The sequence below is a fragment of the Lagenorhynchus albirostris genome, chromosome 17 (assembly GCF_949774975.1).
Source record: "Lagenorhynchus albirostris chromosome 17, mLagAlb1.1, whole genome shotgun sequence".
Classification (NCBI taxonomy): domain Eukaryota; kingdom Metazoa; phylum Chordata; class Mammalia; order Artiodactyla; family Delphinidae; genus Lagenorhynchus; species Lagenorhynchus albirostris.
Window position 1 is genome coordinate 54,206,816 of NC_083111.1, and position 17,825 is coordinate 54,224,640.

Here is a 17,825-nt window from a genome sequence, read left to right on the forward strand (position 1 = left end):
CTGCCCTTCTTCCAAACAAAGTTCTATGCCTATTCCCACTATACATTTTGGAACTGGAGGAATAACCATAAGATGAGCCGGTGGCCTCAGTGGACCAGGCATGAGACTGAGGAAAGACTCATTCTAGGGCCTGGCCTTCATAAGCCGCCACTCCAGCTGGTAGACCATGGTGGCATTAGGGTGTCTGAGGGTTAGTATCAGTTCAGAGCCAGAAGCTAACAACTCTTGGAAGGTCTGGAGAGTCTCCTCTCCTTAGTATGCAGTAGCCTGATAAATGGCCACAGATTTCTCCCACTCAGTGGAGCTGCTTCCAGTCTGTGAATTGGCTTGGATCTAGGAAATAGGTAAGAGGTAGCAGATTTCCACTTGGGTAAGTTGAATTAGATTTCTGTCCTCCAAGATCTATATAACTTTTCCGTCTGCATATGCCAAAGGTCACCTTAGTATGCTACCCACTATTCTCCTGGCGGAGCCTCTTTGCATTGCAGTGACAGAGCCTCAAGAGGGCATGTTTCACCCAGCAAGCACTTTTAAGTCTTTGCAGTGTCAGTTCTGCCAATAGCAGAGGGACCAAAGAAATCACCCAGTATCCACAGAGCAGGGAAGTCTATACTGCCCTCAAGGAGGGGAGAGGAGTGGATATTTGCTGAATAATCCAAATTATCATGGTTCTTCTCATACTCTGCAGGTCTTTTTAAACTGTGAGTTTTTAGTGCCTCTGGTCATGGGCTTTTCAAAACTTAATGCTAATTCATAAGCCAAAGAATTTGTTCCTGGGCTTCCCTGGTGGCGCAGTGGTTGAGAGTCCGCCTGCCGATGCAGGGGACACGGGTTCGTGCCCCGGTCCGGGAAGATCCCACATGCCGCGGAGCGGCTAGGCCCGTGAGCCATGGCCGCTGAGCCTGCACGTCCGGAGCCTGTGCTCCGCAACGGGAGAGGCCACAACAGTGAGAGGCCCGCGAACCCAAAAAAAGAAAAAAAAAGAATTTGTTCCTCCTTTATATTGGAATTTGTTTTGCCTTATCCCCAAAGGAAAAGAATGACAGTTCATTTTGTAATCTTGCGCCTAGCTTCTTCCACCTAACTTTGTAAGGGAAGAGGTTGCAAATTTAACATAAAATTCAATCAGAGAAGAAAAGAAAGAGAGAAGGGAGAGGAAAGAACAGAAATAATTCATTAATCACAGATGTTTTTCTTTATATTGTGAGAGATCTTTTCAGATCTTCAACTGAAGTTGTCAGGCATTCTCTCAAATTAAATTTTTTTCCTATTACAGGTAGTTCAGGTTCCAAGTTCATCATTCACAAAATTTAGGGTATCATGGCCAGTGTTAGAGGTAGGTCTACTTTAGTCTAGTTCCTTAAGGGCTCTGAATCAAAGCTTTGTATTCATACTTGCTAGGCTGATTTTGATTAACACAACCCATATAGGAGAATCTAATAAAGTTCAGGACTTATATTTGCATATTTTGCAGATCAAGGATTCTGAAGAACTAAGTTCTTAAAAGAATAGAAATGGAATTATATTTTAGATCGATGTATTTTAAAAATTGCATTGATATATTTAAGCACTTTTGTCTTAGTGGTCATTATTGTCATCATAGTTCAGTTTTATTTTTCCCTAAGGAATAAAGGCTCCATCTCAATTCAGAACTCCAAGTGAGAAAGCATTTTATGTTTCAGTTAAGTGTGATATCGAACAGTGGGGCCTTCAGGTAAACAAAGACATTTAGAACATAAGTAATGAAATACTATACTGACCTCTTTAGAGACTTCCATAGACTAGAGTAATATTTACCTTTGCGCTTGTTCATAAGAGAAGGAATTTTCTACATGTAGAGATTACTGTGATTTGTTTTATGTTCTATAGGCACAAGCATTGTTCCCTTTCAGAAGAAACGACTGACTCATATGTCTGGATGGATGGCTCTGATTCCAAATGCAAAGCACATTAACTGGTATTTTAAAAGTGTAGATCACATAACCAACATTTCGTATACGTCAACATTCTATGGATTTAAGGTAAACAAAGAGTTGCATAATCCATCTTCTAATAATTTTGATTACATATTACTCTAAAGGAGCCCACACACTCATCCTTACACCAACTGTGAGGCCCAGAATGCCTTTGCCTCACATATTGACCTGGTAAAGTCTGCACACTTTCTATTACCCATCCTAAATCTCAGAAGCAAGCCAAAAAAAAAAAACCCCTCCTTTAAGAATCAGAAGTAAGCCATCTTTCTGCCACATCCCTGTAGTACTAAGCTTGTGCCCTGTTATTATTACCATGATAATAACTAACATTTATTCAGTGCTTATGATGTTTTGGGCACCAGTTAAAGGCTTTATTATTTGTATTCTGAAATATAGCAAATACAGAAAATAACAGGCCGAGTCCTATATTCCCACCACCTAGCTCTATCTGAATCTAACATTCTGTGACTATGTACTTCAGATTTTTTGAAGAAATAAACATTTTTAGGTGAAGTGGAAGTCCTCTGTATGGCTTACTCTGAAATCAATCTCCACTCTTCACTGCTAAGGGTCACCTGAATTGGGTGTTTTCATCCCTGTTCATATTCTTCTACTTGTACTATATATGGGCAGCAAAAAAAACAATACCTAGCACTGTTTCAAATGTTTTGAAACATTATAGAAATTAAATATTCTCTGAATGTATACATATATATATGTACGTGTATATATATATATATATATAGAGAGAGAGAGAGAGAGAGAGAGAGAGAGGGAAAGAAAGAAAGACTTTCATTGCCTTAGTGATAGAGTTAGCATTATTACCATAGACAGATAAAACGTTAATAAACAAAATACAAATGCAAGATGAAAACCAAACTAAAACCAAAAGTTAAGTTTTAATATGGGGTTAATTAATTAATGTCATCAAAATTAGCATATAAAACAAGTCACTTTTTTGCAAACTTTCATAGGAACAAGACTATGTAATCATATCTCATAACTTCACTCAAAATGCTGATACGTTTAATATCATTGATATGAGGAACGGCTCTTCAAATCCATTGAATTGGAATACTAGCAAGAATGGAGACTGGCACCTTGAAGCAAACACTAGTACTCTATATTACCTGGGTATGTATTCAATAGGCAAAAGTGATTGTTTTATCTATTGCTTCATCTAAAGGAGGAGAAAAATTGCTTAATGGGCAAATGTGTTATATAGTGCCTTGTATATAGCAGGATTCAATAACTGTTTGTTGAATTAAAGAATGGAGACTAAATTCACCCTGGAAGAGGCTTGAGTTGAATTAAGAACTTACATTTTATGTTTGGAGGTAGCACCAACACTCATAATTGGCCCCAACATTTATTTCACAAAATTAGAGGAAATGAGTACAATGAACTGTCATATATTTTGTTTCCATTTTTATTATTTAATTATTTTTGGAAAATAAAAATATTTAAGAGTACAGTTTAATCGAGTTCTAAAATATTTGTTTTTGTCAAGGTATTTTGACTCTGCTTCTTAATCAGACATGTGCATTTTGTCAGAATTTTTTCATACCTATTCCATACATTTGAATTATACCAAGTTACTCTCCAAAGAATATTTTCAAATTGCCATATTTTGTTTACATTCAAGTACTTTGATCATCATGTTAGTTTAAACTGCTTTTACTTCACTTTCAGTGTCAGGAAAAAATGACCTTCATCAGAGCCAGTCCATTTCTGGGACCCTGGATCCTGATGTGAAGGATGTTGTTATTAATTTCCAAGCTTACTGCTGTGTTCTCCAAGATTGCTTTCCTGTACATCCTCCATCAAGAAAACCAATTCCCAGGAAGCGACCAGCCACATATAAGTATACAGGCCTTTTGTTCGTTAATATACTTCAATAGTTCTTGACAGCATCCTTTTCATATGTCATCCTGGCTGAGACACTGGTGCCCTTCTCCTGCACAGTAGGTCCCAAAGTACTTCCACACTCATTGCTTCACTTGAGCCTTACAACCACCCTGATGACAAAATGGAAAAAAATCTCACAAAAATTATGTGTGAAAGTTACTGGGAATCTCATACTTGCAGAACGTTAGATCTGGATTTTTAGACCAACTCCCTTATTATATAGGTGAGAGAGCTGAAGCCTGAAGACATTAAGTGAATTACCTGAGATTGCAAACTTCCAACAGCACCAGAAACTATGTCCTCATTGATCCAATGCTTTCTTAGCAGGTGGCATCTCTTTCTCTAGAATAAGTAACTGTCTTTTTGTGTCTGTGTATGTGAGTGTTTTTATTTTTATTTATTTTTTTAAATAAATTTATTTATTTATGTTATTTATTTTTGGCTGTTTTGGGTCTTTGTTGCTGCATGGCAGGCTTTCTCTAGTTGTGGCAAGTGGGGGCTACTCTTCTTTGTGGTGTGCGGGCTTCTCATTGCAGTGGCTTCTCTTGTTGTGGAGCACGGGTTCTAGGCGCATGGGCTCAGTAGTTGTGGCTCACGGGCTCTAGAGTGCAGGCTCAGTAGTTGTGGCGCATGGACTTAGTTGCTTCGCAGCATGTGGGATCTTCCCGGACCAGGGATCGAACCCGGGCTGACTGCATTGGCAGGCAGATTCTTAACCACTGTGCCACCAGGGAAGTCCCTATTTTTTATTGAAGGATAGATGATTTACAGTGTTGTGTTAGTTTCTGGTGTACAGCAAAGTGATTCAGTTACATATACATACATTTTTCAGATTCTTTTCCATTATAGATTATTACAAGATATTGACTGGAGTTCCCTGTGCATACTTGTTTTTCTATTTTATATATGGTAGCTTGTATGTGACAATCCCAAACTCTTCACTTATCCCTCCCTACCCCCTTTCCCCTTTGGTAACCATAAGTTTGTTTTCTATGCCTGTGAGTCTGCTTCTGTTTTTTTTGTTTTCTTTTAATTTTTTAAAAATTTTGGCTGCGTGTGTCTTTGTTGCTGCACACAGGCTTTCCCTAGTTGCAGCAAGCGGGGGGCCACTCTTCGCTGCGGTGTGTAGGCTTCTCATTGCTGTGGCTTCTCTTGTTGCGGAGCACGGGCTTTAGGTGCACAGGCCTCAGCAGTTGTGGCACACGGGCTCAGTAGCTGTGGCTGGTGGGCTCTAGAGCGCAGGCTCAGCAGCTGTGGCACACGGGCCCAGCCGCTCCATGGCATGTGGGATCCTCCCAGACCAGGGCTCGAACCCGTGTCACCTGCATTGGCAGGCGGATTCTCCACCACTGTGCCACCAGGGAAGCCCTGCTTCTGTTTCATAAATAAGTTCATTTGTATCATATTTTAAATAGAATAACAGTCTTGGTCAAGTCTCATAATACAACTTATTTAATTTTATTTCAAATATTCAATTTCCTAAATATATATTAAGTCTTGTAGTTAAAAATAATTTTTCTGTCTTTGAAACTTATAAAGTCCTTTACCTTTATTTCTCATATGAAACATAACTTTCTACTTTATATTATAGTAATTACCATACATAATGGTACTAATACACAACAGTACTAGTCTTTAAGACCCTTAAAGGCATGATCCTGATTTGATGTATATTTGTGTCCCTTATGGGCAAATAATAACCATAAAAATAACGATGGTGATGATAAAAGTTAACAGTTAGTGGGCATGTAAGAGCCCACTCCTGTGCATCAAGTACAAATCAATATTATTTATTAAGTGAATTATGATTTCAGAATATACAGATTCTGCGATAACATTGCACAAAAGAATAATAATTGAATTTGTTTATATGTTCATTCAACCATTAAAAAATAACACCTGCTATGTGCCAGGCACTGTGCTGAGCTCTGAGATTCAGTTGTGAACAACATAGATGTGGTCCCTGCCCCCATAACACTCACATTCTGTCCGAAGAGACAGATGCCAACACAAGCAAACAAACAAAAAAGTAAACAGAAAATAAAGCACATGCGTTTGAGTTGTGATAGAGGTTGTACAGGGAATGGATAAGGGGCTGGGACAGAAGACAACATGGCAGGGGCCTCCTTTGGGTGGATGGTTAGGAAGAGCCTCTCAAAGGAGGGGATATTCTACCTGAGACCCAAAGGGTGAGTAAGAGCTGGCTGTGTGAAGGTTGGGTTCGAGGCCAAGGGGACAGCTTGGGCAGAGGCCCTGATGTGGGGACGAGTGCGGCATATCCAAGAACTGAGAGGAAATCTGCGTGGCTGGACCCTTGTGAGCAGGGGAGAGTGGCCTGGACATAGCATTGGAAATAGGTGGACATCAGACCATTCAGGTCATGCAGGCAGTTAGTGTTAAGAAATATGAGAAGCCTTTAAATGTTTCAGCTGATAAGTGACATTACATTTTGAAAAGGCCACTTTTACTACTCTGTGTAACAGAGGGACAGTAGAGAAAGCAGGGAGGCTCATAAAAAGAGTCTAGAGAACTTCAGAAGAAATATGGGCCATAAAGGTTATTGGCCAAAAAGCCCTAGATAGTCTAAGGTAGATAAAATTATTCAATATTTACTTAATAATTATTATGACTCATTAATAGATTTAGATTGGTCTAGACCAGGATGTGATAGAGGTATGTGTTGATACACTACATGTATATGTCATAGGATAGGTGTTTTTCCTCTCACAATATGAGCTCTGCTCGCTGGAAATAGCTATAATTGGAATTATTAATTGGTATTTTGCAAATAGCTATCAGTGAAAACAAACAGAATCTTGATCCAAAACTGGTACCTCAGGACTAGAATATACAGGTCTAGCTACACAACACACAAATGCCTAGTTTAAGAAGTACTGGGCTTTTTTGATCGTAACAGTGGGCAATTAGTAGAAGAATGTATAACATGTGGTATAGTGCTGCTGGGGATAAGAATGAAAGGCTTGAGAAAAGCTAGGTGAACTCAACTATTGAATCTGCACAATCCTGATCAATTTATTTATTTAGATAGTTACAACCTTTAAACAAACCTTCACTGAGATTGCATCATGAAAAATGTATTACTGTGAATCTAAATAATCCTAAATGATCGTTTAATTGCTAACCTCTCTTTTAAATCCATGAAGACAAAATTTTTGTGACAGGATTTTTGATCAACGGAGTTTTTAGTAATACAGCTCAGTAATTCAAATGTGTGATAAAAATATACTTTTAATGAAACAAACTGTATTGGTTATTTGTAAAATTCCTGCATTAGTATCATAGAATTTTGAAACATTTTTACTAGTTCAGGAGAGCAACCCCTGTGAACATTTGTAAATGGGAAAATGCAATCAACTTTATAATAACATTCTTTGTAACAATTTGCACTGAGATAGTTTCAAGCAGGCATAGTGATGGAAAGTGGAGACCGTCTCTCTTCCAACTGTGCTTTCCATATTTATTTCAATGTAACGTAACCTTCTTTCTGGTTATAGACCTGCCATCCTGCCCACAGCCCAGCGGCTTGCCCTCATTGACCCATCCTTGTCTATTCACAGACCATTCTTCCAGCCTTCCCTTCATAGAATCTAGGCAACTATATACCCTCCTGTCCCTTTCCCTATGAAATAGCGCCATATGTAAGGGTCTTTAAATGGACAAAGGATGCATTTTTCACTTTTCCACCATGTGAAATCTTATAAGGAAGTTAAGTTATTTACATTTTAGAGAAAATTAGGGTATCACAATAAGGATTTAGTAGGAGAAAATGTGATTCGGATTGTGGGTGGAAAGGAAGTTTTCTTCAATGGAGAAAAAACTATATATGTAATTGTGTGTGTTGAGTACCTTACTAATAGCGTACATTAGCTTGTCTATTTACTGAAATTACAAACTATCCAATTTGCATTCTGTCATCCCAAAAACATCTAGTATAGTGCTACACTCTAAGGAGATGCTCATTAAATATACAGAGATAAAACTTAATGGAAGTACTTCTTTTCTCTTTTCAGCTTATGGTCAAATGATTCTTTTTGGCAGTCATCTCGAGAAAATAATTACACCATACCTCACCCAGGAGCAAATGTTGTTATTCCTGAAGGTAAATGCATAAATGTAAATAAATAAAACGCTGTGTTTATACCACAATAGTTAGCAGTTAGGGTAGATACCTTTATGCAGCAAGAGAAAGAGAAAGAGAAAATGTGAAGAGATGGATTCAGTTGTTGTGTCCTGGATGTCAGACGTCGCTTCTGGGTTTTATGTGGATTTAAACCTGAATATTAAGAATAATGGATTTTCTGAGAGAGAGGAGAATTAGTCATTGTGTGGAAAAAGGCTCACCAACTTCAAAATTAGGACTCACTGATAGGGCTGTCAGTGTTTTATCTATAGGCTATAGTCTATGGATTATGTTATATTCCTTATATTAAAGTCTTGTTTTATAGGAACATGGATTGTGGCAGACACAGATATTCCACCAATGGAAAGACTCGTTATTTGGGGGGTTCTAGAATTGGAAGATAAACATAATGTGGGAGCTGCAGAGTCTTCTTATAGAAAAGTTGTTTTGAATGCTACCTACATATTACTGCAGGTAAGAGTGACAGTCTTATCATTTATACCCTTATTAGCCAAATGCTAAAATGTTGGAGATTTACTAAGCAAATTATAAGAAAGCATATGCACCTGCTGTGATTAAAACACAACTGGCTCTACCCCATGAAATGCAAGCCTAAGTTCAATATATTTCTGCTGTCCTTTAAATATTAATGACACATTCCTAAAGCAGTAATTATCATGCTACTTTTTAGTGTGAGGTTTGCTCCATTTCAATCCTTTAGAATATTTGTATTATTATTAGGTAAATTTAAACTCACAGCTTGCTGCAACTAACAGAGAATCCATTGGAGTTCTGAGGAAAAAAAATTAAAAGATTTCAAGCCTTTTTTTTAAGAAAGCAAACAGTATTTCTTAAAATGAATGGATGTAGGTGGGATTATGAAAACCAGGAGCAGACTAATAAAAATATTTCAGTTGTTTGGAATAATCACCTCATTCTCTCATAAATCTCAGATGGTCTTGAACATGTAATAGTTTAGTCAATTTAATTGTTCTGTCAGTCTTTTATTGGTGTTCATTTAAAAGAATAGCTTAACCAAAAAGGTATTAAGCACCACTAAAGAATAAGTGGGAGCCTTTCTTTCATAAAACTAGGCCTTTAATGCTTTAAAGGTGTTAGATACAGAGCTTAGAGGTAAATTAATGCTACAATTGAATCCTTACCTCACTGTTTAATAGTTTGGTAACAGGTTACGTTATCTGACTTCTTTCTGCATCAGTTTTCTCACCTATGAAATGAGAATAGTAATTCCAATTCATGGGTTTAGTGTAAAGGTTAAACGATATAAAATATGTAAAACCTTGCATGTTATGCCTGGCATAGAATCAGCAAGCATTTAGTAATAGCAATTTTTATTAATAGTGACGGCTCATGAATAACATAGCTTAGATATAAATAGGAGAGTATATTTTATATATGCCGCATTATTTTAAAGTACAGTGTGATCTGTTCAAACAGCACTAGTTTAGGTTTTAGGAGGTCTCAGTTTCAGGTCCAGTTCTGACAGTAAGTAGATGTTGAATTTGACCTTGGAAAAATCATTTAAACTGCCCATCCCAAAGTGGATGGGTTAAATTAAGGTCACTTCTAGTTACAGTACTGTTCTTTGTAAAACAAAAATTCATTCATTTTTACTAGGGGAGGCTGCCAGTCTTCCTAATTCCTTTCTTATGGGGAAATTTCTCCTGCTCAGTTTTGAAGTATTAACAATTTTCTGCTTCACTGCAGGGAGGTAGATTAATTGGTGGCTGGGAAGATAACCCTTTTAAAGGAGAATTACAGATTGTTCTTAGAGGGAATCATTCTACTCCAGAGTGGGCTCTTCCAGAAGGACCAAATCAAGGATCAAAGGTCCTAGGTATGTGTTTCCAGATACCAAAAGAGTCATATTAGTTTTGCAAATCTACTTTAAAACATGTAGCACTAAAAGACTTGTTATGAGTTCATGATGTTATGGTTTCAGAAGTTTTTACAGACATTGATTTGTAGTAACAGGTTATAAAAGTTGCTGAGGTTTTAAAAAATTAAATCATGTCACATTAAAATAGATACAGATGTGCATATTTCTAAAATGTAACTTATTGCAACACTAACATTAGTGAATCACTCCATATGTATATTGTTTCTCTAATCTGGTTTTCTTCGTAATCTTTCTTTTATATAAGCAAAAATATTTTTCATATTTTAGTACTTTTCCCCTAAAAGGTAACTTTCTTATGCATTATTCCTACACAGTATTAAAAATCTGTGGATCAGTTGGCTCTGCTGTTGATCTCGGGTGTTGAAGCAGGGTTTTGGTTCCCCGCCAGTGATAGAGGTCGTGTTGCAGTGGTGAGAGCACCAAATCCTAGCCACTACACCAGTGGTCAGTGACAAGGCCCTGGCCCTACGGCTTTACAGAAAAAGAATTCCCACAAAGACGGAAAGTAGTGAAACAAGTAAAGTGTTATTAAGAGAAAAAAAGAGTACAGTACTTTTGGATAGGCACACGGGTGAACTCAGAGAGAGAGTTGTACCCTCGTGGCAGTTTGAATCACTTTTATGGGGCATTTCTTCCCTGTTTCCTTTGACCAATCATTTTGATTTGCCTGGTTCAGAGTCCGTATTTGGTGTATCTCAGGATTTTCCCATGTGTGCGCGTGCATCTCTTAGCCAAGATGGATTCTACCAAAGAGGCCTATGGGTAGTAAGCATTAGTTGCCATCACTTAGAATCACTCCCTTTTGACCTCCAAGGAGCCTTTCTGCTCATGGGTAGTCGGGGAGGTCTCCTGACTTCAAGAATGAAGAATATGTGGTCTCTTATCTTCTATCTGGGCAGGACCCAGCCTCCTCTCTCAATTGTCCTGTTATTCCCACCGCGGAGTATCCGTCCACAAGGAATGAACTCAAACCATTTGTCCTGGGGGCCCTTATGTCTCCTGCCTCACTATCAGTTATCCAGGCACAACTGTTGCTAAGTTTTAATTTTCCGGTTGCATTTGTGTGGCTGTACATATTCCTATTCGAGCCTAGAAAGCAAAGGACCTGAGAGGGTTTAATTTGGTCCTAATAAATAACTGCTTTTATTAATACCACTGCACATTTATTTAAAAGACACATAAATGTGCTTCAGTTGCTCCGATGTACAATTTCTAAAACAGTGACAATAAAAAAGGGGATTAAAAAGTGGCTTAAAATTGAATTAGCTCCTGCGAGACAGACAAATTCAAATATTAAAGAAAAATTTCCTGAGGCAAACGAATTCAGTCTTAAAAAATTTTTGTTTGCTTTTATGTGTTTATTTTTTTATTTCAAAAATAACATTTCTAGCAACACAGAACCATATCAAGAGAAAACATACATCTTCTACTCTCCCCTTGAGGAAACTAACATTAGCAATTTTTACATGTGTTTTTCGTGCTTTTTATCTATGCCTGTATTCATATTACATAAAATGACTTGTGGTGCCTTATACAAAAACATGGTCAAACTAAATATATTACTGTGCAATTTTCTTAACATATTATGAATATCTTTCCAGATTGATACTTAACATGTAACACTCTTCATTTTTATAGCATATTACTACAGTATTAGTAATATATTCTAATTTACTCCTTCATTCTTATAATGATATACATTTGGATTAATTCTAGTTTTTCTAATATTTCCAAATATTGTTGTATTAAACATCCTCATTGATGTATCCTTGTATACTAATTCAATTTATAGAGACCAGATTCCTAGAAGTAGGGCAAAGGGCCAAAGCCTTCTTATATAGCCCTGAGCAGATAACCCCAATTCTTTCCATTCATTCTAAAATGTTCAGTCGCTTATTAAAATATATCTACTAACTGTTTCATTTTATACTAGCACGTAACTCAGTTCTATGCAGTGAATAAATAGGAGTGTGTTTTTCTCCGGTAGGGGTGTTTGGTGAGCTGGATCTTCATGGAATTCCACGTTCGATATATAAAACTAAGCTCTCAGAAACCGCAGAGGCAGGTTCCAAAGTCCTCTCTCTGATGGATGCTGTGGATTGGCAGGTAGAGGAATTACTATGTGGTGGAAAGTGAAAACACGCCATGGGTCAACTTAAGGTTTCTTCTTTATTCCAATGGACATTTATTTTGTCACATGATTAACCAGAAGAGAAATGTATGTTTTGCAATTAGCTTGCACTCAGAAAGCTGACTTGATAGCAGGCATTTAAAAATTGTGGTGTCAAAGGTTCTTCAGAACATATAAAGAACATTATGTATATATTAGTTATGAAAGGAAAATATGAAAGTTTGGGGGTAAAAAATAGTTATTTACAAATTCTTGCAAAACAGAAAAAAATTATTTTAAATACATTTTATTGTTATCTTGGTTATCTCTTTACTTCTAATTTGTGATTTTACATGTTAAGCATTTGGGAAGAAAACAAATCCTGATGCCCAGTGATATTCAAAACATGCCCAAGTTAAATAAGAGATTTTGGTAAAATATGAATGGTGGCAATTCCGATCTCTACTACACTCCCAGGCTTGCATAGGCCACAGACTCACATGTTTTACAAATACTCTTTTTAATGCAAAAGGGTCAAGGAAATGGATGGATTACTTTTCCGGGCTCTCAGATTTCAGCCAGTTCCTTTCTGCTGAGAATAAGCTATAAGGTCGCAGAACAAAGTGAGGCTTAGTCTGAGTAAATGAATACAAATCATCAAAACATATGGGGTTGGCTCTCTTAATGTAGTGTAAAATCAGTAAATAGAAGGAGGATTTATTGAGAGTTATTATAAGCTACTTACAATATATTCATATTTGTGATAGTTGAGGTGTGATTACTTTTTAAAAGGTGGTTAAATGATTTAAATATCCCTATTATTCATCCCATTATCATTTATTAGTATTTATCCAGTTAATATTTTCTGCATATTATTTATATAATTAATATTTAGCCTAATGTCAGACATTTTCTAGGCATAGAGGATTCATTTGTGAAGAAATTGGTCAAACTATAGGGGAAATTGCATTGAAGTGGGAGAGGCAAACACTAAATGAACAGATAAATGTGTGTTATTTCAGATTATAATCTTTGTGATGAAGGAAATAAAACAGGGATGATAGAGACTGTCATGGTAGAGGGTGGCAGATAACATTAAACAGAATAGCCAGAGAAAGCCTCTCTCAAGGGTATGACAGGGTTCAGGACATGCTATCCCAAAATATGAATAGTTTAAGGGAAGAAATTTCTGCACATGCAGGAAGGACTTTCTGGCTTTCCCCTGCAGCAGGTCACAAAACCTTCATGTGAGAGTTGCCCTCCTTATACCCAGAGGAAAGAGACATCCTCAGCTCTGAAGACAAAGTGACACAGAGAAGAATCTGAATGGCCAACCCTTGCTGTTTCTCCCAGTTTCCTACACTTAGCTCATACCCTATCACAATTTTCCTCTACTCTCCACTCTTCCATAAAAATGCTCAGGTTTAACCATTTCTTCAGGGCTTCATTTCCCGTGTCATGTAAAATTTATATTGAATAAATCTATATGCTTTTCTCTTGTTAATGACTTTTGTTACAGGGGTCCCAGCTGAGAACTTGGAAGGGTAGAGGAAAAAGTTCTTTTTCGTCCCCTGCAAGTACTTTTGAGCAGAGACTTGGTTGACAAAGAGGAGCTTGTCATATATGATATACAGAGATTCTAAGACTTGACCGTGCTCTGTCACTTATCTCTGCCTTTCTTACCCTTCAGGAATATCCAGTGATAGTTAACTGTGTAAAAAAAAAAAAAATCTGGGGGAAATTTTTTAAGTCTTAAGAGTATTATCCTGAGCAATTTTTAATAAAAATATGAATGTATTTGCTTTGATATATCTAATTTTAAAAATGTATATCACCTGTGATTTTATTAAGTGACTGAATTCAACTTAAGGAAATGTTGAGATAATTCAAAATATAGAATTCTTGCTATCAAACAAAAGCATATTTATTTTAGAGACCTAAATGTATGATTTGTTCTCGCTGATAATACCATGGTTGTAACCAATGTAAGTTAAATTAGAATTATTTAATAGTTATTAAGAAATATAAACCTATTTTTTAAAAATTGTTCTTGAATTTGGCACTTGAATTTTTCTAAGGAAGGAGAAGAGATTGTGATAACAACCACAAGCTATGATTTCCACCAGACTGAAATTAGAAGTATCGTTAAAATCCTGCATGATCACAAAATTCTCATTCTCAATGATACCCTTTCCTATACTCACTTTGGTAAGTGGCTGTTCTTTAACCAAATAGATATATAATTTAAATGTCTCGAAATATTCACAGTTTAGTGCTCTCCTCTGTAATTACAGTCATTTGATAAAACATCTCAGATTTTTAGAGGAGCATTTCACTTAGATTGGCACTGGTACCCAAAGGATGCTACTGTTTGTGTGTTGGCTGCAAAGAGTCCCTGCTGTGTGTATTAATTCATTCAGCAAATATTCAGCAGTGACCATTACATTCTATGGGATAAGGCTGACACTTTCTGTTTTAGGCAAGCTTCTAGAGATTCTTACGCACACTGAAATTTGAGCACCCTTGATCCAAGAGCATCTTTGTCCTGATTTGTTTCATTGACACAAGTGCGGTAACTGCACTTAGACAAGCTGCAGCAAAATGGTAAAACTCTTAATTCTCAAGGAAAGAAGGTATTAATCAGAATCAACTGAAGATGATCTTTCAACTTGTAGGATCAGGGCTTTCCCAGCACCCCAGCCTTTCCCCATTTCACATGCTACCTTCATCTGAATCCCAGGAAGTGGAAGCTGACAGGAGTGTAACGTTAGAAAAGCCATTCAGATACTTCTGATGCTCCTGAGAACTACAGCTAAGGTGGCATTATGCACTGGTGGATATCAGACCTGCATGAAAAAGAAACTTAAAAGAACTTTTTAAAGCAGTATTTTGATAGAAGCACGTGTCTGTCATTCTATATCACATATTTTTTCTTTAAATCAAAAGAAAAAGCTTTCTTTGAAGAACATTTTAATCGTAAAACAGTGTTTGAAGTTCAACAGTATAGATTCTTTCATTTAAAGTACCAAACACTTCTCTCTGCTTGAAATGTACCTGCTTGTCTTAAAGTTTTGGGTAAGACTTCTAGAAATGTAGAATGTAATTTAGGTTCTGTTTTTTTAATTTTTATTTATTTATTTTTGGCTGTGTTGGGTCTTTGCTGCTGCACGCTGGCTTTCTCCAGCTGCAGTGAGCAGGGGCCACTCTTCGTTGCGGCGTGCAGGCCTCTCACTACGGTGGCCTCTCCTGCTGCGGAGCACGGGCTCCAGGCATGTGGGCTTCAGTAGTTGTGGCACGGGGGCTCAGCAGCTGTGGCTCGCGGGCTCCAGAGCGCAGGCTCAGCCGCCGTGGCGCACTGGCCTAGTTGCTCCACAGCACGTGAGATCTTCCCGGAGCAGGGCTCAAACCCGCGTCCCCTGCATTGGCAGGCGGACTCCCAACCACTGCGCCATCAGGGAAGCCCCTAGGTTCTGTTTTAAAATTATTAAGATGTAAATGTACAGACTATGTTTGATATACTACTACATATTTATAAAGAATTGTAGTTGGTACAAAATATGTCACAGGAAAAGAGGAACAAACCAAGGTTTAGGCATCAGGAGAGGTAATACCTACGTATTGCTGACTGTCTACATGGCCCTGGGCAAGTTCATTTACTTCTCTATCTCATTTCCTCATCTGTTAAAATTACAGTAAGCTTCCCAACTTGTCTCAAAGAGTGTTTTTGTGTATAATTTGAAGTGTTTGCAAAATACCTATGAAGCAGTGAGTTTGTAAGTGCTGATTATAATAACCTTTTTGCTGTAAATAGGAGAAATACTTTTGATTATATTTATTTTATAAATAAAAAGGTATAATTTCCGACTGCCATCTGTGTACATTTAAGCGTGTAACTCTAATCAATTCATGTATTTGTGTTGACTTCTGGCATATTAGAAAGTTACGTGGTCTGTGAGCTGCAAAGAAACTAATAAAGACAGGTATTTCTTAGTGTTGGTAATAATCTAACTGTCCTTCCGCTGCAGCTGGAAGATACCTTGTTCCTGAAACCGGTCAGAGCTACACGTTAGCAGCTGATGTTGGGATACTGAATAGGAACATCAAAATACTTGGTGAGGATTATCCAGGTTGGCTGAAGGAATCTTTTGGTGCACGCATCCTAGTCAGCTCATTCACTGCAAATATGGTGACATTTAAAGGTTAGTACAAATTCAGTTTATTTTTCTAAATGAAATGTAGCAGGGTCTCTTCTGTGTTTAGTTCTTAAATAATCCTCACTCCTTTACAGGACCATTTGTGTTAAAAAACAAAATCCAACTGAGGAAATTTTAAAGATCTTACTGGCTTTATTCAAGGATTCATGAATCGGGCAGCATCCAATCTAGCTGATACAAAGGAGCGTCAAAGAGCTGTGCAAAATAAAAGACTTTTATAGGCAGAAGGGAGCGGGAACAAGGTAGTTCTACTAGGCAGAAAAGAGGATTGGTTATTGCAGGGTTACTTCCCGTGTGGGGGCAGAGTTTTATCAGGCAGATTACCTAACCAATGCTGATCAGGCAATTCGTGATGGACTGGTTTAAGGTTCCATTTCAGGAGAACTGAAACTGTAATTAAGTTTGTTTGATGATGGAGGGCTTAGCAAAAGTGACTCCATTTTGGGCCTGATGTCTTGTTTTTAACACATTGAAAAATAAAGGCTTGAGAGGGATTATGCAGTCAAGTACCACCCTCCAGAACCAAATTCCTAACATTATTCTACTAATTTTATCTTTATAGGCAAAATAATTATCAAATTAACAAGGACCTTAGGTAACAGCTAGCCCAACCTTGCCCTCAAACAGAAATCGTTTCATAACAAGCACACTGATCTGTTATTTTTGTTTGAAGGAAATTTTCAAATATATTTCAAAGATAGAGAAATGTATAATATAATGCTTATCATCACCAATTACCACAGGTATCAACTTTGGCCAGTCTTGTTTGATCTCTGAGCCCACCGACTTTCTTCAAGCCCACGGATTATTTTGAAGCAGCAAGCGTATATTTTTTAAGATACATTTGACATATAACATTGTGTAAGTTTAAGGTCTACAATGTGTTGATTTGATACACTTATATATTACAATATGATTACCACAGTAGCGTTAGCAACATCTCTATCATGTCATATAGTTATTATTTTTGTGTGTGTGTGGTGAAAACAATTAAGAGCTAGTCTCTTAGCAACTTTGAAGTTTATAATATGGTATTTTTACTGTATCCCTAAGTTGTACATTATATCTCCAGGACTTTTTATCTACTAGTTACAAGTTTATACCCTTAAACAGCTCCCTATTTCTCCCACCCCACAGGTCCTGATAACCACCTTTCTACTCTCTATTTTTATGAGTTCAGCTTTTTTAGATTCCACATATAAATGAGATCATACAGCATTTATCTTTCTGTCTCTGACTTATCTCACTTAGCATAATTCCTTCAAAGTCCATCCATGTTGTCCCAAATGACAGGATTTCCTTCTTTCTCACTCATGGCTGAATGATATGATATATGTATACACACAGTGGAATGTTTTAGATAGATAGATAGATAGGGAGGTATCTCACATCTTTATCCATTCATCCATTAATGGACATTTAGGTTGTTTCTATATCTTGGCTATTATGAATGAAGCAACCATGTATTACTTCATCTAGAAATATTTCAGTGTGTAAATCTAAAAGACTTCTTTAAAAACATCTCTAAGAATCAGATTTTAAAATGTTAGTAATA

The 17,825-nt window shown here is 37.1% G+C and overlaps 1 protein-coding gene across 1 annotated transcript in view; it reads left to right on the forward strand.

The window, feature by feature from the left end:
• PKHD1L1 (PKHD1 like 1) overlaps positions 1-17,825 on the forward strand; it is a 154,434-nt gene that overhangs the window by 97,068 nt on the left and 39,541 nt on the right. The window contains exons 51-59 of the mRNA XM_060127562.1: positions 1,870-2,021; positions 2,951-3,110; positions 3,669-3,840; positions 7,916-8,004; positions 8,351-8,499; positions 9,754-9,883; positions 11,934-12,052; positions 14,135-14,264; positions 16,082-16,255. Of these exons, the coding sequence (XP_059983545.1) occupies positions 1,870-2,021; positions 2,951-3,110; positions 3,669-3,840; positions 7,916-8,004; positions 8,351-8,499; positions 9,754-9,883; positions 11,934-12,052; positions 14,135-14,264; positions 16,082-16,255 (1,275 nt within the window). The remainder of the gene's footprint in view (positions 1-1,869; positions 2,022-2,950; positions 3,111-3,668; positions 3,841-7,915; positions 8,005-8,350; positions 8,500-9,753; positions 9,884-11,933; positions 12,053-14,134; positions 14,265-16,081; positions 16,256-17,825) is intronic.